Source organism: Nilaparvata lugens, chromosome 14 (genome assembly GCF_014356525.2).
Source record: "Nilaparvata lugens isolate BPH chromosome 14, ASM1435652v1, whole genome shotgun sequence".
Lineage (NCBI taxonomy): Eukaryota > Metazoa > Arthropoda > Insecta > Hemiptera > Delphacidae > Nilaparvata > Nilaparvata lugens.
The window spans coordinates 17600490-17625730 of record NC_052517.1 but is presented as its reverse complement, the minus strand read 5'-3'; the positions used below and the strand labels follow the sequence as shown (position 1 = coordinate 17625730).

The following is a 25241-nucleotide window of genomic DNA, read 5'->3' as shown; positions in this document are numbered from 1 at the left end:
TCTACCATAATGTTAATTTCATTAATCAAACTAAGGATTTATTTATTAATGGAAATATAGTAAAAATTTAATTGATATGGTGGAGGTGGAGGAGGAGGAGGAGGAGCTTTAGAAGAAGGAAAAGGTGTAGTGGTTTGGGGGAGAGAGAGAGAGAGAGAGAGAGAGAGAGAGAGAGAGTGATAAAATAAAAGATTAAATTGAAAGATTATAAAGTCTCTAACAATTCGGACTCTCTACCAAAAGATGGTACCAGAGATGGTAGAGGAAGATGTAGTTAAATAGGATGATGAAGAGAAGGTGGATGAGAAAGAGAGGAGAAGGAGAAGAAGAAGGAGAAGATGAAGGAAGAGGAGTAATAGAAGGAGGAGATGGAGGAGGAAGAGAAAAAGGACAAAAATAGACAACAATAACTCAAAGAAAATCTTGGAAAAAAGGAATGACTCACACTGCTATCCCACCAATGAGAACACAGCCTGAGAGCAGGGTTGCCCATGGATGTCTTCCTGAACTGACAGTTGGCATCCCTGCGGTAGATGCCGGGTGGTATCATAGTGTGGCCAAAGCGAAATGCAGCCGACTGAAACACGTGACTGATGCCTGGATGCGTGTCCACGTTGTAGCCGCTGTACGGAGGCAGCTCCTGACCCAGGAAAGCTGGCAGGTATTCGTACATTATTATGTTCTGCAAAAAAAGATTCATAGAGGAATTCATTATTAAATAAATGAATGAATTGTATTTTTTGTTAACGGAAAATTATTAAGCAAATGCGAATAATACAAAAAAGGATTCGCTGAACATTTGAAAATATTATGAAGAACAAGTAGGCTATAAATAGAATAAGCTGTAACAGTATGAGTTATAAAATACTAACATTAATAGAAAATTGATAATTATGTTTCAAAGCATAAATAAAACTCATGGACAGCACTATACCAAAACTTTCCCACTTGCAATGTTTATAATATACTGTTTTTCAGGGAATCTAAAATGATTGTGAATATTGAACAATTCAAACTTGATATAAAAATAGAAGATTATCCGGCAGTCTCTAAGATAGAGAGTGTTTCAGAAGTAGTGTCAAACATTTCAGGGTATTGTTCCTGGATGATAGGAGACTACAAATGTCGTATTTCAAGTAGTGTCCAAAACTCAGCGGTTATCCTTATAGCTTTTAGTAGAGAGTTAGTGGGGACGATATATTGAATATTGTTTCCAAAGAATGGATATTGATATGTCCAAAGCTCCGCCAATTGATGTAGATGCATAACAATATTATCTATAGCTATTACCAATTTATTGCTTACCATATGCAGTTCAATAATTATTTTCTAAGTCTACTTTATGTAAATTCATCTATAATTTTGCTGTATTGTAAGCTATTGTATATAAGTGTGAAAGCCAGTATATATTGTGATCTACATAAATAAAGTACTCAATCGAACAATCATTCGATACCATTTTGTTTTGTTTTTTTTTTTTACTTGGGAATTTTTATCTCAAGAACAGAATATTGTATTGATCTGAAATTTGGTATGAATATTTGTGTAGTTTTATTAGAGAAATGTTTACAATTTGAACATCAATATTGAATTTTTAATTCTAATTGTACTTGGGATGAAGCTTTGAAACACGGTATGGCTCCATATCTTGTCAAAAGTGGTCATGCATGCAGTACGAAAAGAATTAATTTCTCTGTTATTCTTCGACCAATCCTAAAAAATGAGATATCCTTGGAATCTTGATACAATTTTCCAACTTTTTTGTCTCTTGTAATTTTTCTGTAAAGTGAATGGTTTTCGAGAAATCACCACCAAAAATTCAAAATTGCCGCCATTTTGGAAATTTTCATTTCATTTCTCAAAATTGAGTCTTTAAAGCATGAATATTCATGCCAAATTTCAGATACAATATTTGGTTCTTGAGATAAAAATTCCTAAGTGAAAAAAACCAAGAGGCAGCTACAATGATAACCGCTGAGTTTTGGACACTTCAAATAACTATGACATTTGTAGTCTCCTATCATCCAGGAACAATACCCCAATGTTCGACACTACTTCTGGAACATCCTGTATATCATATAATATAAACTCACTAGAAAATAACATAATTTGAAGCATGTAGTGGAAAATAAATCAAGTTGAAAAAATATTAAGAGCATTGGAGAATCATACCCCCCAATCATGTTCTTCAACTGTTGACACACATTAATTGTTGGAAATAAATTGGAAGTTGCATTTGTTCAAATGCTAATTAATAAATAATTATTATTAAACGAGAATCCCAATTAAATGCTGTAAATGCTACTTCTAATTTATTTCCATCTGTAGAATGGCTGGTCGCTATGGCTTCGTATAAAATGAGCGCTGCTATCCAGAGATTGTAGTTTGGTGTAAGACTAAGCTTCCCTTACCGGCAATTAGGAGGTACTGGGTTCGATTCCCGGGCTGACAAATATTTTTCAATAGTAGCGCTCATCAAATTTCCATCTGGCTGTTTACCCTGTTGTCAATATTTGCAGTAGCAGAAGTCTTCGGGGTGATTTACAGCATTTAATTTTAATTTTTGTTTAATAATATTTATTGATTCATTAGCATTTGAATAATTTCAAAATCTCTAGACTGGCTGGTCGCTATGGCTTTGTATATACAATGAGCGCTGCTATCCAGAGATTGTAGTTTGGTGTGAGGGTAAGCATTCCTGACCGGCAATTAGGAGGTACTGGGTTCGATTCCCGGGCTGACAAATAATTTTTGAATAGTAGCGCTCATCGAATTTCCATCTAGCTGTTTACCCTGTTGTCAATATTTGCAGTAGCAGAAGTCTTCGGGGTGATTTACAGCATTTAATTGGGATTCTCGTTTAATAATATTTATTAATTCATTAGCATTTGAATAATTGCAATATCTGAGTAATTTCCATGTGTAGACTGGCTGGCCGCTATGGCTTCGTATAAAATGAGCGCTGCTATCCAGAGATTGTAGTTTGATGTAAGGGTAAGCATTCCTGACCGGCAATTAGGAGGTACTGGGTTCGATTCCCGTGCTGACAAATAATTTTTGAATAGTAGCGCTCATCGAATTTCCATCTAGCTGTTTACCCTGTTGTCAATATTTGCAGTAGCAGAAGCTAGTCTTCGAGGTGATTTACAGCATTTAATTTTGATTTTTGTTTAATAATATTTATTAATTCATTAGCATTTGAATAATTTCAAAATCTCTAGACTGGCTGGTCGCTATGGCTTTGTATATACAATGAGCGCTGCTATCCAGAGATTGTCAGTTTGGTGTAAGGGTAAGCATTCCTTACCGGCAATTAGGAGGTACTGGGTTCGATTCCCGGGCTGACAAATATTTTTGAATAGTAGCGCTCATCAAATTTCCATCAGGCTATTTACCCTGTTGTCAATATTTGTAGTAGCAGAAGTCTTCGGGGTGAATTACAGCATTTAATTGGGATTTTCGTTTAATAATAATTACATACATTAATTCTCAAGGTAACTAGAATTCCTCATCAACTATAATGTATCATTAATATGATGATGATATTGTTATCTAGTTCACAATTATTCTGATCGGATATTTTTATTGTAAATGAATTCCAACCTGCAGTGTAGCGACGACAATCCTCCTAGCCCTCTGGAAGACCTCTTCATCAGGCCAGTCTGGGTGTTCCTTCTGCACTCTTTCAGCCACCTTGTTGTGCCAGCGAAAGAAAAGGATGCCGAACGAGAGAAGAGCCGGGTTCTGGTTGCTCCTCGGGTCACCAAGTACTACAAACAGCAAATTAGAAAAGAATAGATTATACTATAGTGAGGTCCACGTTATAATGGCAGTGAAGAAACATAGGAGAAAAACATTGCCAAGTCTCTCCATTTTGCCACTGACTGTACACAGCTGTTACTCAATTCATCCCATTAAATTTGATCTAATATTAATTATCATTACCTTGATAAAATAATCAATTTAATGTCAAATTAATCAGGAATATATATTTTTCCCCAACAATTTTGTTTAAATGTATACCCTAGATAGCTATTTATAAGCCCTATCAACTGACATGAGTCTCATTTCTGTGAAAATTGCAGGAGCTGCGTAATATTCTTCAGAAAAATGAATTTTGTTAAATTTCTAGCACAATTTTCTCAAAAATGACTCGACCGATTTTTTTCAAATTCACACCCTGTATAGTTACATATCAACTCTATCAACTAGCATGAATCTCCTTCCTGGGAAACTAATGGGGGGTCCACCCCATCCTTGATAAATTGACTTTGTAGCCTCCTTCTCGAGCGTGAGGTAGGTGGGTATACAGAAACTATATTATAGTAATATAGTACTATATTACAGTAATATAGTTACTGTGGTAGGTAGAGCAGTTTATTCAAAAGAACACATAGTCAATATTCTATTTGTAGAACAGCTGTTTTGACGACTTTTTAAAAATCCTCAAATTTCACAATAATATTAGTGAGACAAAGGAAAATGCACTCTGGAAACCATTATATACAATAAATTATAGTATAATCGTAGTTTTAAATATTAGCCGCCAATCGGCATTATGTTATTCCCCTAAATTATTGAAAATGAGGCTTACAGTTCATTGAGCAAGGAAAGTTGTGTGAGTGTACCTCACCAGATTTTTTATGAGCGTTTAAACTGTTTGAAATTTGGTTTTGAAATTGAAGAATAATTTTGTTTAGTTATTGAAATTGCAGGATTAAAATTATTCATCTCGCTTGTTTTACTTACAAAATAATCGTTCAGGACTCAGAGTCCTGAGTACATTTGGTACAGGGTTGTTGAATAGTGGCACCCTCATAGTATTCTTAACAGGTAACTTCCCTGAGGCATCACTAAGAAGGGTTCCGTTCTCGAAGGACCTCATCGCTGTAATCCATGCCTCACTTGTGCTGTAGATGAAACTGCCGTCTATCCAGCTGGTAACTCTGTTTAACTGCAAGCAGAAACTAAATTAATTTTGAGACTAAAAATCGGTTCGGAAACCGAATGATGAAGAAGAGGAGGAGGAACCTTCTCTTGTTCCTGGAGATTAGGAGTAGGAGAAGAAGAACAAGAAGAAAAATAAGAAGAAGAAGAAAAAGAAGGACGAGGAGGAGGTGGAGGAAGAAGAGGAAGAAAAAGAAGAAGAAGAAGGAGGAAGAGAGGGAGGTGGAGTAGAAGGAGGAGGAGTAGAAGGAAGAGGAGAAGCAGGAGGGAGTGAAACAGCACAAGGAGGAGGAGGCGGAGGAGGATGAGAAGGAGTAGGTGGAGGTGAAAGTGGAGGAGAATCAGGAGGAAGAAGAAGAAGGAGGAGGAGGAGGACGAGGAGTAGCAGGAAGAGGAGGAGGAGAAGGAGGTTGAGTAGAAGGAAGAGGAGAAGCAGGACGGAGTGAAACAGCACAAGGAGGAGGAGGCGGAGGAGGATGAGAAGGAGTAGGTGGAGGTGAAAGTGGAGGAGAATCAGGAGGAAGAAGAAGAAGGAGGAGGAGGAGGACGAGGAGTAGCAGGAAGAGGAGGAGGAGAAGGAGGTTGAGTAGAAGGAAGAGGAGAAGCAGGACGGAGTGAAACAGCACAAGGAGGAGGAGAAGGTGAAGGAGAATCAGGAGAAAGAAGAAGGAGGATTGATTGAGTACTTTATTTATGTAGATTACAATATAATACTGGCTTATACACTTATATACAAAAGCTTACAATACAGCAACATTATAGATGAATTTACATAATATAGACTAAGAAAATAATTATTGAACTGTATATGATATGAAAAAGTAATTTGTAATTTAATAACTATAGATAATAATTATATTGTAATGCATCTACATAAATTGGCGGAGCTTTGGACATATCAATGTCCATTCTTCGGAAAGAATATTAAAAATATCCTCCCCACTAACTCTCTACCCAAAAGGAGGAGGAGGAGGAGGAGGACGAGGAGTAGCAGGAAGAGGAGGAGTAGAAGGAGGTGGAGTAGAAGGAAGAGGAGAAGCAGGAGGGAGTGAAGGAGAAGGAGGATGAGGAGAAAGTGGAGGAAAAGGTAGGGGTGATGCAGGAGGGAGGGAAGAAGAAAAAGGAGGAGTAGGAGGATCAGAAGATTGTAGGAGAAGAAGAAGAAGACAAAACAAAGAAGAGAAGGAATTGGAGACGATAGAGAGTAGAAAGAGGCAAAGAAAAACGTGAAGGAGAGACAATAAATGAGATAACACAGGAAGAGGGAAAGGAGATGATATGAACAATGATTAAAAACACTTCACTTCTATGGGCTACTTTTTAAAAAATAATAAAAAACAATACAGAGTGTCCCACGAAAGGTGTAACAGCCGGAGACCATGAATTCTACATTGAATTTGCTACAAAAAATGTTCAGTAAAATTATCTTATATCGACCTTAGTTTTCGAGATATATCGTTTTTTCGATATTTTTGAAAAAAGTTTAATAACTAGAAAACTATCAGTCAAAATCTAATTCCAAGGAGATGGCTGGAAAGGGGATAGAATTTCCAATAAGATTCATATGATTTGTTCCTTTGTTTGACGTTTTTGAACTTTTTATGAGCGTTCAAAGTTGAAAAAAGTACATTCGTTGAGTTCAAAGCCAAATTTCAAACAGTTTGATTACTCATAAAAAGTTCAAAAACGTGAAATAAAGGAACAAATTATATGAATCTTATTGGAAATTTCTTGCTCTTTCCAACCATGTCCTTGGAATTAGATTTTGACTAATATTTTTCTAGTTATTAACTTTTTCAAAAATATCGAAAAATCAATATATCTCGAAAACTAAGGTCGATATAAGAAAATTTTACTGAACATTTTTTGTAGCAAATTCAATATAAGAATTCATGGTCTTCGGCTGTTACACCTTTCGTGGGACACCCTGTAAGAAAAACTTGTAGTACCCTTTATTTTTGGCTAACGCCTCGACTAGAAGCATCATCCTCGCCTGCAAAAGGCCACTTCCTGTCCATGTGACATAAGATATCATTAACCACTATTCAGTGAGTTATTATTTGTATTTATTTTAGTAATTTTATAATGTAATTAACTCACTTGTTCCCTTGGATTATTGGGACTCTGCCCTGTTTTCCTGTCATAGCCCGCTCTGTGGAAAGGAATAGATTTTCCTCCCTCACACTCGGGGTCATACATCTCGTCACATTTCTCGATCTCAATTCTATGTACTTCGATTGGACATCCTGACTCACTCGCCATCACTACCTCTGAACTTACTACTTGACCTGCAAAAGAAAAAAATCAATAATTATTACAAGTAGCTCTGTGAACAGTAGACCTCACGCAGTGTTCTCATCCTCAAGTATCTGATGTCAACTTTTTTAGTTAATTCAGTTGAATCACACACAATTCACAGTTGAATCATAATTTACTCTTAAAACTGTTATTTGTTTTCTCCAAGATCAAAAACTCACTCCACGTGTGAATTTGTATCCCATATGATAATATTCATCCAGTTCCGTGATAATCTTTCCATCTGATAGAAATATTTCTCAAGTATTTTAGAATTATTTTTTCCTACAGTTACGTTGAAAAGTGGCCATTGCTGCACTGATTACAGAACGCAAAGAATCACTTTTCCGATCTAGTGCGGGAAAAATTTTTCCTGCACTCCAGATTTGCAACATGACAACGCAAAATAGTTAGTAGGTTATATGGAGCAACAGTGCAGCAAAATTAAAATTAAGTTGGTAACAGTGACTGTGGTGCGTTATAAGAATCTTGAAGTGGTGGACTGTGGTGGATGACAGCAGTTGACAGCACACAGACGCCACCCCCCACCCCCCCCGCCATTCAAACACACATACTACATTCTATTTTATTTATTAATAATAAAATTACACAGATAAACATTTGATGGATTTCAGCGAATTTTACCCATAATTACCCACTTTTCATATTCAATGGTAACTGTAGGAAAAACTTAATGTGAAATACGTGCGCAAAGTTCCTCTGCTGCACTCGAGAAGCCATTCCACCCTCGCCTACGGCTCGGGCGTAAACGTTTCTTTCGGTGCAGCAAACTGTCACTTTGCGCACTAGTTGCACAAATAACTATTTATCAATCAAGATTATTATAATTTCTTCAGCATTATTCAGTTCCTTAATTCATTTTTTATTTTATTCCCAATCACCTATCAAATTTGTTTTTCAAATATGAGAATATTGATACTGATGGGCACGCATCATGAAAAATATTGAAACCCTACCTTATAGAAATAGACACGGCCAAACATCTGTGTAATGCATGCAATAAATAATCCACTTGTCAGCTGATTGATTATGAATAATTCTATAGTCTGATTGATTCTATCTTCGAGGTAGATGATATATAGGCATATAATGATATCAGAGTATGACAAATTCCTTTGCTTTATATATTACCCTTAAAATGCAAAATTTCGAAAAACCTTGTGTATACATCGACGCGCAGTTGGAAAAGGAATATTCCTGCCAAATCTCATCGAATTCTATCAACGCGTTTGGCCGTAATCGCGTTACATACAGACAGACAAAAGCAAATGGAGTTGAAACATAGACCTCACTGCGTTCGGTCAATTAAACGAAAATCTCAATTGAATGTTGTAAATCACCCCGAAGACTTCTGCTACTGCAAATATTGACAACAGGGTAAACAGCTAGATGCGAATCCCGGCTGAAAAGAAAAATATTTGTTTGGCAGCGCACATCGTATTTCCATCTAGCTGTTTACCCTGTTGTCAATATTTGCAGTAGCAAAAGTATTCGGGGTGATTCACAGCATTTAATTGGGATTTTCGTTCAATAATATTATTAATTAATATAATAATAATATATTTATTTCCACAAGAAAGAACAAAATAAACAAACAACTTGTGCAAGTTGTAAGAAAATAACCAACTACTTAATAATACTAAAATAATGATAATGACACATAATAATGGAGCATAATACATAAGGAAATTCATCACTTGAATATTAAAAAATAAATGATAATACTGATAAATCTCTATTCTTGCCTACACTATACTGCTATAAATGAGGAAATATGTGGAAATAGTCAACCAGCAAGTGATAAATCACGTCCGCATGATGGAGTACAGTTGAGAGCAATGCAGTTAGACAAGGAACAAAACAGAGACAGAGAAAGCTGGCAGATACAAATTCAACAAGGAAAATATATGAAAGATTAATCTGGTATTAATAATTTTAATAATCTATTATTCATCACGCAGGACGAAGAGAAACAAAAAATATATTTATATTTCAAAAATGATATGGAATAAAAAAAAATGAATAGGAAAAAAACAAAACAATACATTAGCAGAGTTTAGGAATATAACGGAGAAGAATAATGAGCAGTCAATAGGAAACAATGAATTCAACTCAAACACTTTTTTAAGAATTATTAAACAAACACTAAAACATTATTCAAAACCCTTTGAAGGTGTAGAGAATATATTAATGAAAAATGAAAAAAAATACATTAATCAGTTTTGGCAAAATTGGAGCAATAGATCATTCATCACTGGAAATTAAATCATAGGGTTGTACATGGTTTCAAGATCCTCTCGGGTAATACTTAGTAGCCATTTCTTGATAATAGATTTGAGCGACTGTATTCTATCACGAGACCTGGAAACTATTTTGATATCATTGGGTAATTGATTGAAAAATTTAAGTGTAAGAACAAATGCAGTTTATAATTTATATGCATCTGTATTTTTTTATTTTTCTGGTTATTTTTGTAGAAACTTACCAAAAAACGCAAGCAGAGCAGACCGATTTTTAGAACTCTGTTGGCCATCGTCTCCCTTCATAAAAAGCTGACTCAGCTTTCTGGGACTCGGTCTGTCTTCACCCGCTAGCATATAGACCCCGTCCGAATAGGCTGGGGGAGTTTTGCGGGTCATGTGACTGTCTGTGAAAAAAAAGGAAAAATTAATAAATTGCTCCAAAAAAATAGTTTTTAATATTCACAGGGCCGGTTGCACAGAAGCTGGTTAAGTTTGAACCGTGATTAATTACACGAGTACAAATAAAAGAAGCCGTCTTTTCAAAAAAGCCTTCTCTGATTGGTTCTCATAAAATTAACCACGATCAAAATTGAACCAGCTTTGTGCAACCGGCACTTAGGGCCGTTTGCACAGTCGAAACTTAAATCGAATTTTAATCAGCTGGTGGCTTAAAATCCAAATGAACCACATTAGAACGTTATAACGTTATTAATCCAAAAACGTTCAAATTTGGTAGGTATGTTCAGTTGGCCCATATTTTAACTCTAAGGGTGGTTTTTAAGGGTTAAAGGTTCGTCTTTTAGCATGTATATTCTTCTTATTCTCTTAATTATAATTGAAAAATGTCCATACCATATGTTAATATAGAACTATAATCTAGGGAGAGTACCTCTTCGAAACAGTTGTTAACTGGTAACTAAATTAATAATTTTGTCAGGTTGGCATTAAGTTGAGTTGACTTTGTTAGGTTGGCATCAGGTTGAAGATTGAAATGCATTCATCATGGAAAAATTGATTGGGCACTGCTACTTCAATAAGAGCTTCTCGCTTCGCTCGCCATATCCGTTTAGCCAGACGTTTAGTCTGGACCCCCGACTGGATCGTCCTAACATGATAAAAATGCTCAAACGAAAAAAATGCAGGCGAGCGAAGCGAGCCTGCTGATTTCATTTTTAGACGATCCAGTCGGTGGTCCAGGGGGCGGATCCCCCTGGCTAAACGGATGTGGCGAGCGAAGCGAGCCTGACGGCTAGTAATGTAAATATTTCTCAAGTGCGGTCCACGTTATAATGATAGCGAAGAAATCTAGGAGAACAGAGTTGCCGGAAATTTACTTTAACTTCTGTTTGTGATTGTCTGCAAATAGAGGCATATCAAATTAATGAAATGAACATAAAATGGCAATAAACAGGAAAACTATATGATAACATTAAAGTGTACAAGAAAAAAAGAAATAAACTGGAAAACGATTTATTTAGTAGGTAACTAGTTCACCGCAACGGTCCAATTGAAAACTTGGAACCTTGCCCTAATGAAATCTTTGAGAATTTAAAGTAGGCCTATAACAACTATTTTCGGTAGATTAAGAATTAATATTCGAAATTTGAAGTTAATCAATTGAGTAGCTGAGACGTGATGATGCGTCACTCGTGAATTTCCTATCCCCTACCTGTATAAACCAGTTCTTCCTTTATTATATTATTATAGATTGATAAATAATTCGTAATCACAAACTGGAAGATTCTTCTTCTCTCTGTCGTAATCTAACTGGAATCATAAATCACCACTTAATAGGAAGGTTTTTTATGAACTCACTAATCTAATCCACGCTAATGTATGTACTTCTTCAATAAATCTCGACCTAGTTTTAGAAAAACAAGAAGAAGAAGAAAAAGAAGAAGAAGAAGAAGAAGGAGGAGGAGGAGGAGGAGGAGGAGGAGAAGAAGAAGAAGAAGAGAAGAAGAAGAAGAAGAGAAGAAGAAGAAGAAGAAGAGAAGAAGAATAAGGGGAAGAAGAAAAAAAATAAGAAGGAAAAAAGAAGAAGAAGAGAAGAAGAAGAATAAGAAGAAGAAGAAGAAGAAGAAGAATAAGAAAAAAGAAGAAGAATCTATTTATTGATCTATAATTGATCTATTTATTTTTATATTCGTAGAAGCATGGAATTTGGAAGAGGAGTGAGACAAGAAATATAGTTCAAGAAAGAGGAATAGTAGATAAGCAATTTAGAAGAAGATAAACAGGAACAAGAACAACAATAGAAACAAGGAGAAGAAGTATAGAAGGAAGAGGAAGAGAAAATAAGGATGAGAAAGAAGAGGTATAGAAGAAGAAGAAGGAGAAGTTGAGAATAGAGAGAAACATGGAAAGAATAGGAACAATAAGAGGGAATAGAAGGAGAAGAAGAACGAGCACAGAAAGAAAACAGATAAGATGGAATGATGATGTGAAAGGGGGAGAATAACAAAAACAAGAAGAATACAATAGAATGGAAAATGACAAGAAAAAAGTGAACCAAACAACAAAAGATGGAGATGAAGAAGAAAGACAAGAAGGAGAGAAAAAGAAGATCTAAAACGAGAAGAAAAATGGGAAAAAAGGAAAAGAAGTGAAATGATAGTAAGAAGACGAAAAATTATCAGTTTATTGTCGGAGGAGGAAAAGAAGGAGAAGACGGTGGTGGAGCAAAAGAAGGAGGAAAAGGGTATGGAGGAGGAAAAGGAGAAGAAGAAAAAGAAGAAGATGAATGAGGAAAAGAAGAAGAAGAAGAAGAAGAAAAAGAAGAAGAAAAAGAAGAAGAAAAAAGGAAAAGAAATAGAGGGAGATGAAGAAGAAGAAGAAGAAGAAGATGAAGAAGAACAACAGAAAAAAACAACAACAAAAATATGAACAAGAAGGAAAAGTAGTAGAAGAAGAAGAAGAAGATGACAAAGAAGGAAAAAATTGACAGAGAAAGAGCTATAAGGAGAGAAAAATGTTACACAAGCTCAGGCAAAACATTTTTATTAATGATACTTCCACTTGAATACCTGTTTAGAAAAATAAATTGATAACACCAAATACAGTGCATTACATTATAACACATGATATTATAACTTTCGCCTAATTAATTTATTCATAATCCATATATACCTCTCATAATAACCCGTATTTCTGGTTAGACCTTCTTAGAATATTCCATAGTGAGCTCATAAGTGGTTGAACTCTATAGATTTTAAATTAAAATTTAACTTGGTTCACTGGATAGGGTAACCAAGAAACTGGGTCTTCTCCTTCTCCTTTTTCTTCTTCTTCTTCTTCTTCTTCTTCTTCTTTTTTTTTTCTTCTTCTCTTCTCCTCTTTCACTTCTTCTTCCACTTCGTCCTCCTTCTTCTTATCCTCAGTTTCTCCTCCTCATTCTTCTCTCTTCTCTCCTTCCTCATCAACTTCTTCAGCTTCTTTTCTTTTTCTTCTTCTTCTACTTCTTCACCCCCTCCTTTCTCATCTTCTAATTCATCTTCTACTTCTTCTTCTACTTCATCTACTACTTCACCTTCTCCTGCTTGTTTTTCTTCATCTTCTTCTCCCCCCTATTTTTCTTCTCCTTATCCCTTATTCAGCTTCTCCTTCTTCTTCTTCTTCTCCTCCCTCCTATTTTTCTTCTCCTTATTCTTATTCAGCTTCTCCTCTCTTTCTCTTTCCTCTTCCTCCTCTTCAGCTTCTTCTTCCACTCGTCCTCCTTCTTCTTATCCTTCAGTTTCTCCTCCTCATTCTTCTTCTTCTCCTCCTTCTTCATCAACTTCTTCAGCTTCTTTTCTTTTTCTTCTTCTTCTACTTCTTCACCCCCTCCTTTCTCATCTTCTAATTCATCTTCTACTTCTTCTTCTACTTCATCTACTACTTCATCTTCTCCTGCTTGTTTTTCTTCATCTTCTTCTCCCCCCTATTTTTCTTCTCCTTTTTCTTATTCAGCTTCTCCTTCTTCTTCAGCTTCTCCTCCTTCTTTCTCTCCTTCTCTCCTTCTCCTTTTTGTTCAGCTTATTTTTTTTCTTCTTCTTCTTCTTCTCTTTCTTCTTCTTCTTCCTTCTCTTCAGCTTCTTCTTCCACTCGTCCTCCTTCTTCTTATCCTCCAGTTTCTCCTCCTCATTCTTCTTCTTCTCCTCCTTCCTCATCAACTTCTTCAGCTTCTTTTCTTTTTCTCTTTCTTCTACTTCTTCACCCCTCCTTCTCATCTTCTAATCATCTTCTACTTCTTCTCTACTTCATCTACTACTTCACACTTCCCTGCTTGTTTTCTTCATCTTCTTCTCCCCCCTATTTTTCTTCTCCTTATCCCTTATTCAGCTTCTCCTTCTTCTTCTTCTTCTCCTCCCTCCTATTTTTCTTCTCCTTATTCTTATTCAGCTTCTCCTTCTCTTTCCTCTTCCTCCTCTTCAGCTTCTTCTTCCACTCGTCCTCCTTCTTCTTATCCTTCAGTTTCTCCTCCTCATTCTTCTTCTTCTCCTCCTTCTTCATCAACTTCTTCAGCTTCTTTTCTTTTTCTTCTTCTTCTACTTCTTCACCCCCTCCTTTCTCATCTTCTAATTCATCTTCTACTTCTTCTTCTACTTCATCTACTACTTCATCTTCTCCTGCTTGTTTTTCTTCATCTTCTTCTCCCCCCTATTTTTCTTCTCCTTTTTCTTATTCAGCTTCTCCTTCTTCTTCAGCTTCTCCTCCTTCTTTCTCTCCTTCATCTCCTTCTCCTTTTTGTTCAGCTTATTTTTCTTCTTCTTCTTCTTCTTCTTCTTCTTCTTCCTCTTCCTCTTCTTCTTCATCTTCTTCTTCTTCTTTTTCTTCATCTTCTTCTTCTTCTTCATCTTCTTCTTCAAAAACTAGGTCAAAAGTTGTTGAAGGAGAACATATATTAGCATAGATTAGATTAGTATAGCTTCAATGTGAACCTAATTCAAAAACATCCTATTAAGTGTGGTGATTTATGATTCCAGTTGGATGACAAATTATTCGTTATTATTATATAAATTCATTATAAATACTTACATTGTGTACTTTCACAAACTCAGATTCATTTGACGAATTCATTGCATTTATGGTTTCTTTTTCAGTGAAATCATTCAGATTTTGTTAACAGTTTGATATCACATTCTTGGCATTCAATTTGATGTTTGTCATTATTATAGTGATGTCTAAGTTATAATGACAGTGATGGAAGATAGCAGAACAACGTTGCCGATCCTCTGTCTTGTCAATGCCTCCTATAGACGGTAGCTGATAAGGGTTTATTGATGTAATATGAACTGTATATTCGTTTAAAATAATCAATTATATTTTTCAATGAAGTCATAATTAATTTTCATGATTAAGATAAAATATTTTGTAAATTAGTTATCAATTCTACATTGTTAGAAGACGATCTGGCAACAGAGCAAAGCGAGAAAGAGATAGCGCTATAAGGATACCATTGCTAATCAAACACTGCCATTATAACGTGGACCTCACTATAATCATTCAATGAATTTTAAAACTACGAAAAAATTATTATTAGAATTAAGATTGAATTCAATTTGAATATTGATAATATAAATAATTTAATATTTTAATTTCAGTCCATAAATCGGCGGTGTTTCAACAAATAATCTTTGTAGATTCTCTGAGAAGGATATAGAATAATATCCCTCCCATCAACACACGACCGGGTTAGAGAAGGATAGAGCTATGTGCTTTGTCTAATGTCAGACAAGGATACCAACGAGAATTTTAGTCAGGAGCGGACTTTATAATCTAATCCAACCAAAAAATTATCATCCTAATCTTTGATATTAAGGTTTATTCTCCTCATTTTAAGAAGGCTCATTCAATTAATGAATAAATAATAGTTTATTTCGCACCTAGAGCAGAAAATGAGATTTTTCCGGCTCGGAATCGGTTTTCAAGATTGAGAGCTGAAAAAACATTTTTGCCCGTGATGCGAACGCTATTTTTCGCCACACACAAAAATAAACAATATATATATATGAGAATAGTTGTTTACTAAGCACTTCCGAAAGCAGAAGTGGAAGGTGATAGCTCTAGCAAATCAGAGGTAATCTGAATATCAGGAAATTGTTCAAGTATTTTTATTTTTCCTCCACCTACTGTCTAAAGTACTCACTTTACTCTCTGAAACATAATACTAAAGTGTCACTTTTTCGCTCTCGGTAGTAAAAAACAGAAAAAACTCCCTAGGGAGGAAAAGTGACTCCATTTAAATAACATGGGAAGCATCTCTAATTTAAAAACTTACATTATAATAGGTTAGAAGGTCTAAGCTCAGATGAGAAAGCATAATAGAGGTGTCTGTCATTGAGTCAACTGAATTCAATACCACAACCAGAAATTTGATCAACTCATGAAATATATGTTTGTATGATATTATATTCTTAATATTAGAAGACGATAAAAATTTATACAATTTTCAAAATATTTTATTCTATTCAAAATACCAGCCAACAAATATTTTTGATCTGCAATTCAAATCTGAAACGCGTGATCTGGAGTCAGCCATTTTTGGTAGATGCCCATCTGATATAATTGTTACAACTTTTGCCGATAGATAGCGCAATCGGCAGTGCCAAGCAGACGACCGGTTTTTAGGTTTCAGATTTTAGGTTATGTTGTTAGGAAACATTGTCACCAATACGTAAGTTATTAAAATGATATTATTTGCAGTTTCTATAAAAAAATGTATATGGAGGAAAAATGTTGTGTACATCACGAGCGAAAAATATACGTTTTCTCCCTCGGGAAAATTGTTGCCCTCGGGCTTCAAACTTTTTCCCACAGGGAGAAAAAGTCGTATTTTTCACTCTAGATATACAAATAACTATTTTATTCTTATTTGTCTAAATAACCTAAAAGATGATGTTCAATTATGTGGGAGGTTGAGTTTATACTTTTTTATTCTTTCAAAAAATGACAATAAGATGATATTATTATAAATGTTTCAATTATAGAATTATGAACAAAAATAATGAAAAGTTTTTTGATCACCTTTCTTAGTTGCATGTTAGCGGCTGGAAAGGGTACTCTTTTGGGCCTAGGCTGGAAAGAAACCTGCTCTGACGTCAAACAATGTCTTTCAGATCTACGTAGGGACTGGAAAACAGCTGCTTTCTGGGCAGTGTGGCGGAAATGAATAATCTTAAATATGTAGGTTGATCTAAGCATGTTGATATCGGGTGTACAGACGTTTCAAATCGTTTTCCAATCCATAACTTTGTATTATAGTGATTTGATATTCGTGATTTTATTATTGTCATAACAGGATTGATTCAGTTGGCTACCGAATGGTGAAGTGAGTTCGTGAGAGAATTAACCTTGTTTCTTTCAAAAGATTATAGACTACAGTGGAGACTTTCTTCTTCTTCTGCATTTTCTTCTCCATCATCTCCTCATCTTCCTCTTATCCCATTTTATTCTTCTTCTTCATCTTCTTCTTCTCTCCCTCCTTCTTCTTCTGCTCCTACTGCTCCTTCTCCTCCTCCTCCTCATCATCCTCCTCCTCTCACTCCTTCTCATCATTCTCCTCCACCACCTTCTTCTCCACCTCTTCATCCTTTTTGATTATTCTTATACTTCTCCTTTCTCTCCTTCTTCTTCTCTTTATCTATTTCTTATTCCTTGTTATACTTCTCCTTCGTCTTATTTCTTCTTCTTCTTCTTCTGCTTCTTCTTCTTCTTCTTTTTCGTCCACTTCTACTTCTTTTTCTTCTTCTCCTTCTTCAGTTCCTCCTCCTCCTGTTGTTCCTCTTCCTTCACCAACTTCTCCCCATTTTTCTTCTCCACCAGCCTCTCCACATCCTCATCCTTTCCTCATGTTTTTCTCCTTCTACTTCTTCTTATTTTTCTTCTCTCTCTCTGCTTCTTCTTCTTCTTCTTTTTCGTCCACTTCTATTTCTTTTTCTTCTTCTCCTTCTTCAGTTCCTCCTCCTCCTGTTGTTCCTCTTCCTTCACCAACTTCTCCCCATTTTTCTCATCCACCAGCCTCTCCACATCCTCATCCTTTCCTCATCTTTTTCTTCTTCTACTTCTTCTTATTTTTCTTCTCTCTCTCTCTGCTTCTTCTTATTTTTCTCCTCTCTCTCTGCTTCTTCTTCTTCTTCTACTGTGAGAGAATTAACCTTGTTCATTGAGCAGATTATAGAGTAGAGAGGATGTTGAATGGTTATTATAAGTTCTCTGTTAAAACAGCTACTTAACCAAACCTGAAAAGCAATGTCGAAATACCTAGGTATCTTAAATTTCATGGATCACTTAATTTTCTACTATTTCTTCTTCTTCTTCTTCTTCTTCTTCTTCTTCTTCTTCTTCTTCTTCTTCTTGTTCTCAGAATCCGTCGTGTGTTGATGGGAAGGATATTATTTTATATTCTCTTCAGTGAATCGACAAATATTTTGTTGAAACACCGCTGATTTTTACTTTCCTTGCCCTATTACCATAGGTAAGGAAAGTATTGCTTTCCGAAAAAAATTAAGGTACCCCAATTTCTAAATTTCTATACGTTTCAAGGTCCCCTGAGTCCAAAAAACTGGTTTTTGGGTACAGTATTGGTCTGTATGTGTGTGTGTGTGTGTGTGTGTGTGTGTGTGTGTGTGTGTGTGTGTGTGTGTGTGTGTGTGTGTGTGTATGAGTGTATGTGCGTGTACACGATATCTCATCTCCCAATTAACGGAATGACTTGAAATTTGGAACTTAAGGTCCTTCCACTATAAGGATCCGACACGAACAATTTCGATCAAATGCAATTCAAGATGGCGGCTAAAATGGCGAAAATGTTGTCAAAAACAGGGTTTTTCGTGATTTTCTCGGAAACGGCTCCAACGATTTTGATCAAATTCATACCTAAAATAGTCATCGATAAGCTCTATCAACTGCCACAAGTCCCAAATCTGTAAAAATTTCAGGAGCTCCGCCCCATCAATGCAGATAGATTCCCAATTATCAGGCTTCAGATACAATTGAAACAAATAAAATCGAGTGGAGTAGATTGAGCATGAAAATCTCTACAATTAATGTTCAGTAACATTTTCACCTAAAATTGAAAATAAGCTTTAAATTCGAGAAAATGTGATTATTCAATTTCAAATTATTGTTGATTCTATTAAATCATTCACTATGAAGAGATAGCAGACCTCATGTGTGTCTCCAGCGTTATTGCCCTGTCACCAGCTGGCTCAAATATTTGAATAGTATACTTGAGATGCGCGGGAACACTAGCGTCAGTGATCAATTTTCATAACGGCAAGGAAAGTTGTGTGAGAGCGCCACACCAGATTTTTTGTAGTTACATCACAATATTATATTATTGTTATTCAAATTGCATTCAAACTTCATTCTCATTGATTAATTTTTCATACTTTGTAGGATTCGTTGAATAATTAACTATACTTTCTGATTGGTGTATTTGATTTAATTGTGAATTAGTGTATAAGCCAGTAAATATTGTAACATAGATAAATTAAAGCACCCTAATAAGAGATTCCGTCTGTATCATAGTGTCTTAATTTCTCTAATAATTGATCTAGGAGATATTTATTCTCCATATTACAGGAGTTATTTATATTTATCTATGTATTTATTTATTTATGTATTCATTTATTTATTCATATGCAAATACAATTCAGGTAAAAACAACAGGCATTTGCCGAAAACTGCTTCAAACCTTAATTTGGAATACACAGTCTAAAGGTTATGCTACTTACGTAACTTAAATGATAATTCGTACACAATTTTGAGTCCAAAAAATGTATCTACTACAATTTTGAATTTATCAGATTGATCAATTTCCAAATACAAATCCAAACAAAACTCTTCCTTCACGATTGCAAAAAAAAATATATAAATAATATATATATTATTTTTATATATAAATATTTATAGTTTATAGTTTATATTTTTTCCACCTGTGGAGGCATAGTTGGAGGAAAAAGGAAAAAAGAAAAACAAAAATAGAAAGAAAAAAGTGGAAGGAGGAGTGGAGGGAAACAGTGCTTTTAGAAGTGAGTTTTTCAAAATTTACAGAAGGAACAGGAGGAGTAGGAGGAGGAGGAGGAGCAGGAGTAGAAGAGGAAAAAGAATAGGAAGAAGGAGTTGGAGGAGAAGGGAAAAAGAAAGAAGGAGGATGAGAAGAAGAAGAAGAAGAACGATGGTGGATGAGAAGAAGAAGAAGGAGGAGCAGAAAAAAAGAAGGAGGATGAGAAGAAGAAGGAAGACGGAGGATGAGAAGAAGAAGAAGAAGAAAGAAGGGAGGTGAGAAGAAGAAGAAGGAGGAGGAGCAGAAAAAAGAAGGAGGATTAGGAGGAGAAGAAAGAATGAGGATGAGAAGAAGAAGGAGGAGGAGGAGGAGGAGGAGGAGGAGGAGAAGAAGAAGGAGAAAGAAGGAGGGTGAGAAGAAGAAGAAGGAGGAGCAGGAAAAAAGAAAGGAGGAGGATGAGAAGAAGAAGGAGACGGATGATGAGAAGAAGAAGGAAGACGGATGATGAGAAGAAGAAGAAGAAGAAGAAGAAAGAAGGAGGGTGAGAAGAAGAGGTAGGAGGAGGAGCAGAAAAAAAAGAAGGATGATGAGGAGGAGAAGAAAGAAGGAGGGTGAGAAGAAGAAGGAGGAGGAGGAGAAGAAGAAGGAGAAAGAAGGAGGATGGGAAGAAGATAAAAGGACGATGAGAAGAAGAAGGAGAAAGGAGGAGGGTGAGAAGAAGAAGGAGGAGGAGGAGCAGAAAAAAGAAGGATAATGAGAAGAAAAAGAAAGAAGGAAAAGAAGAAGAAGAAGAAGAAGAAGAAGAAGAAGAAGAGAAGAGAAGAAGAAGAAGAAGAAGAAGAAGAAGAAGAAGAAGAAGAAGAAGAAGAAGAATAAGGAGAAGAAAAAGAAGAAGAAGAAGGAGAAGCTAGAATTATTATCACAGTATAGTCTATGTGTAACACGCTGTGTCACGATATTCTTTAATTTCTTAAAGCGTGTCACATTGAATGTTGTGAAGCCTTGTAGGATGTCACATTGGTCACGAATTGTGTGACAAGCATCGTGACACCCTCTTCCCTTCCGGGCTAGGCCCGTGACATACGTCACTAGGGTGAGGTCCACGTTATAATGGCAGTGTTTGATTAGCAATGGTATTGCTATCCTTGTCTATCATTCAACAAAGCGGATAACGCTATCTCTTTCTCGCTTTGCTCTGTTGCTAGATTCTCTATTAAGAATGTAAAATTGATAATTAATTAACAAAATATTTCATCTTAATTATGGAAATTCATTATGAAATTATTGAAAAATATAATTTCTTGGTTGATGAAATATAATTGATTATTTTGAACGAGAATGAACAGTTAATATTACATCAATAAACCTGTATCAGCTACTGTCTATAGAAGGCATTGACAAGACAGAGGATCGGCAACGTTGTCCTGCTGTCTGTCTCCACTGCCATTATAAAGTGGACCTCACTATAGCAGGTAACCCGTCCTCCGCAAGGGTCTATTTTAAAACTTGACAAACTGAAAACTTGAATGAGTGGAATCTTGAAGAATTGAAAATAGGACTTTAACCATGTTTCCAGTTAGTCACGATTTTAATTTTATTTTGAGAATATATCTTTACTTTCATAATCTTAACTTCTTCATTTTTAATTGTATTAAAGTTTGAAAAAAATAACCCACAATTTGTCTTTAGTGGGATCCATGTTATAGAGTCAGCACCTGATCAACATTGGTGTTGCTATCCTTGTCTATCATTTAACAAAGCAGATAGCCCTATCCTTTCCCAACTCAGCTACCGTCTATTGAAGGCATTGACAAGACAGAGGATCGGCAACGTTGTTCTGCTATCTTTCTTCACTGCCATTTTGATGTGGACCTCACTATAGATATAGTGATGGAGTTATCATCGTGACAGATTGTTATTCTATGAATAATTATAGCAGAAAATTATGCATATATTATTATTTTTAGACGTTTTGATAGACAAGGCTGGGTGAGTCACGGAATGGGATGATGAGGAGGTGGAGGAGTAGGAGGAGGAGGTACTGGAGTTGTAGAAGGAGGGGGTGGATGAGTGAGAGGAGGCGAAAAAGGAGATAAGGAGAAAGAAGAAGAGGGAGAAGAGCAGGATAAGTAGGAAGGAAAAGAGAGGAGAATAAGAAGGAGGGTGAAGAAAAGGAGAAGGATGAAGAGGTGGGTGAGAAGGAGGAGGAGTAGCAAGGGGGTGAGAGAGTAGAATGAAAATAATTGTGAGGAGGAGGTGGAGGAGAGGAGGAGGAGAAGTGGGTGGAGGAGGAGACGTTAGAAAAAAAGGAAGGACATGCTGTGAAGAAGAAATAGTAGAAGAAGGTGGATGAGGTATAGAAGGGGGTGGATGAAGAAGGAGGAAGTGGAGGAATAGGAAGATTTGATTGAGAATAAGGGGGTGGAATAGAAAAGGAAGAGGAGGAGGAGAAGAAGCTCCTGAGAGAAGCAGGAAAAGGAGGAGGAAGAATTGTGAAAAGAGGGGAGAAAAAGGGATTGCAGTAGAGGAATTGGGAAATAAGAGTGGAGTGAAATAATGTCAATGTGGAAGAAAGGAATGAGGAGGAGGAGAAGGATGAGAAGGAGGAGAAGGTGGGGAAGGAGGAGAAGGAGGAGAAGGAGGAGGAGGAGGAGGAGGAGAAGGAGGAGAAGGAGTAAGAAGTGAAAGAATGATCACGAAGGATGATGGGTGAAGATTGATAATGTCTAAAGAACATTACCAAAGAACTATCATGGATTATCAAGGCATTATTATTTTATTTTCATCTGTACCATAATTAAGGAAAGAACTGGCTTATACACGTACGGGATCGGAATAGTTATTTGTGCAACTAGTGCGCAAAGTGACAGTTTGCTGCACCGAAAGAAACGTTTACTGGTTTCTTGAGTGCAGCAGATGAACTTTGCGCACGTATTTCACATTAAGTTTTTCCTACAGTTACCATTGAATATGAAAAGTGGTTGATTATGGGTAAAATGATGGCTGAAATCCATCAAATGTTTGTCTGTATAATGTTGTTATTAATAACAACTTTAATTTATTTTAAACTTGAAAATGAATAATCAATAATTTATTCAAATTAAAAATTAAATTAAATTGAGAATTTCAATAATTTTGAGTAGATCTTAATTTATATATAATGTTTCAACCAATCAATTTATGAATGCCAAAAATATTATTTAAAATAATGAATAATCAATAATATTCAAAATGTATAATTTAACGAGTTCTCATTTGTATTTATTATAAAATCAGAAGAAATATAGATAGAACAAATTCGCATTCAAAATATACGCCAACAATGTCAACAGCTGATTGGGATGGCTGCAAGATAATACACAAAGTAATACTTTGCGCACTAGAGCGGAAAAGTGATTCTTTGCGTTCTGTAATCAGTGCAGGAATTGTCACTTTTCAAGGTAACTGTAGGAAATAGTTATTTGTGCAACTAGTGCGCAAAGTGACAGTTTGCTGCACCGAAAGAAACGTTTACGCCCGAGCCGTAGGCGAGGGCGGAATGGTTTCTTGAGTGCAGCAGAGAAACTTTGCACACGTATTTCACATTAAGTTTTTCCTACAGTTACCATTGAATATGAAAAGTGGGTAATTATGGGTAAAATTCCCTGAAATCCATCAAATTTATATCTGTGTAATTTTATTATTGATAGATAAAATAGAATAATGTATGTGTGTTTGAATGGTGGGGCGGCTGTGTGGTGTGTGCTGTGGTGGCACTGTGCTGTCAACTGCTGTCATCCAGTGTTGTCCACCACCCCAAGATTCTTATAACGTGCACCACAGCCACAGTTACCAACTTAATTTTGATTTTGCTGCACTGGTGCTCCATATAACCTACTAACTATTTTGCGTTGCCATGTTGCAAATCTGGAGTGCAGGAAAAATTTTTCCCGCACTAGAGCGGAAAAGTGATTCTTTGCGTTCTGTAATCAGTGCAGGAATCGTCACTTTCCAAGGTAACTGTAGAAAAAATTATGTTTCACGCATCATCACGTCTCAACTGATTCACTTGAAATTTTGAATTGAGATTCTTAATTATCCGAGGAATTCAACAGGCCTATTTTCATTTCTTCAAGATTTCATTACATCAAGGTTTTCAGTTTGTCAAGTTCTAAATGGACCCTTGTGGTACATGAGCTACCTGCTAGTTATATGATGAATTTATAAATTATTCTATATATAGATTATGGTGGATATCAGACGACATAATAATTGTTCTGGTAAATCTATATCGTAGCCCAATTCAAATTATAATATATGATAAATATTTTGATATTTTGTTTATTTTATGTAAAATGATTTTTATTCTTTTACATTTGAAGTTAAATTTTCTTCATCTGAGTTGCATGTATTCTTTTTGTTAATTTGTGTAAAACTTGTATGTTGGTGTATATGATTTTCATTTATTTTGTGTATTTTTCTACTCACCGATAGCTCCCCAATTAGGATGGGCCAAATTGTTGAACCACCCATCATATCTCTGTTTTTCTGTAAAACTAAACTGTTTTCTGTCTTTGTTTTCTTTTTTCGACGTTTTCTCTCCATCTGCAACACACAAAAAAATTGGGGTAGATGTCAGTACAATATTATATTAATAAAAGGAAAAAGCAAATATTGCAATATATCTTTATAAAATATATTAATTTAAACAGGAAACACTATACAGATATAAGAATAACACTTCGGCCGGTTCCCGAGCTTGGGATTTAGCTAAGTTCTAGACTTTAAACAGCTGGAGTCAGAAATTTAGCTTTCCAAAACGGAGCGTAGTAGCAATTTCTATAACAGTAGTCCCTGTTTTCATTTTCTCATTTCTATAATTGGAAACGTTATTCCTTGACGAAATTAAACATTTCTAAATAATTCAAAATAGTTGAAACTTTACACTATTTTCTCTTTATTTTATTCTGAGTTCAATTTTCTAGTTTTTCGAAATTTAATTCAAACGTGACTATGACAATGACTGCGACTACGCCCCGTTTTGGAAAGCTGAATTTCTGACTCCAGCTGTTTAAAGTCTAGAACTTAGCCTAATCCCGAGCTCAGAAACCGGCCCTAAATATGACGCAGAGGCACATGAAGATATCCCATGGTTTGTAGAAATCTTTCAAAGTTTGGAGTATTTGTATCAAATTATGGTGTTGTGTATCAAGTTGAGATGATACTGTATCATAATGTGTTGATACTGTATCATATTGTTGTGATACTGTACCGGTTGTTTAGTGCCGGTTGCACAAAGGCGTTTCTGAAAAGACGGCTTCTCTGATTGGTTCTCGTGAAATTAATCACGGTTAAAATTTAACCGGCTGTTGTGCAACCGGACATTAGAAACTTACATTATTTACCGGGAATTTTCGGTGGCTTCGCCAAACTTCCTCGACCGCCGAGTTGTTTTGATTCGTTGTTCAGTTTGAATTCGAACGGTCAAGACCACAGAGTATGTAGTACAGATGAATAAAGGAAAAAGGATTACAGATTTAGGAACAAAATAAAGAAAAAAGACTACAACACATGAAGACAATAAATTAAACAGTTAATAATAGACGTATAGACCCCATCAAATTAATCTGTACTGACATTAACATTACTAGTAGTTCTGTGAACAGTAGACCTCACGCAGTGTTCTCTCATCCACAAGTACCTGATTGAAACTATAGACCTTATGGAAATACAGCAAAAGACTGGCTTCTCCACACATCTGTGTAATC

At 35.7% G+C, this 25241-nt stretch overlaps 1 protein-coding gene across 1 annotated transcript in view; it reads right to left on the bottom strand.

Moving 5' to 3' along the window:
- LOC120354282 (dual oxidase-like) overlaps positions 1 to 25241 on the bottom strand; it is a 92953-nt gene that overhangs the window by 39021 nt on the left and 28691 nt on the right. Inside the window, exons 2-7 of the mRNA XM_039441186.1 lie at positions 23962 to 24078; positions 9749 to 9910; positions 7048 to 7235; positions 4750 to 4954; positions 3604 to 3770; positions 446 to 682 (exon numbers count right to left, since the gene is read on the bottom strand). Coding sequence (XP_039297120.1) covers positions 446 to 682; positions 3604 to 3770; positions 4750 to 4954; positions 7048 to 7235; positions 9749 to 9910; positions 23962 to 24078 — 1076 coding nt within the window. The remainder of the gene's footprint in view (positions 1 to 445; positions 683 to 3603; positions 3771 to 4749; positions 4955 to 7047; positions 7236 to 9748; positions 9911 to 23961; positions 24079 to 25241) is intronic.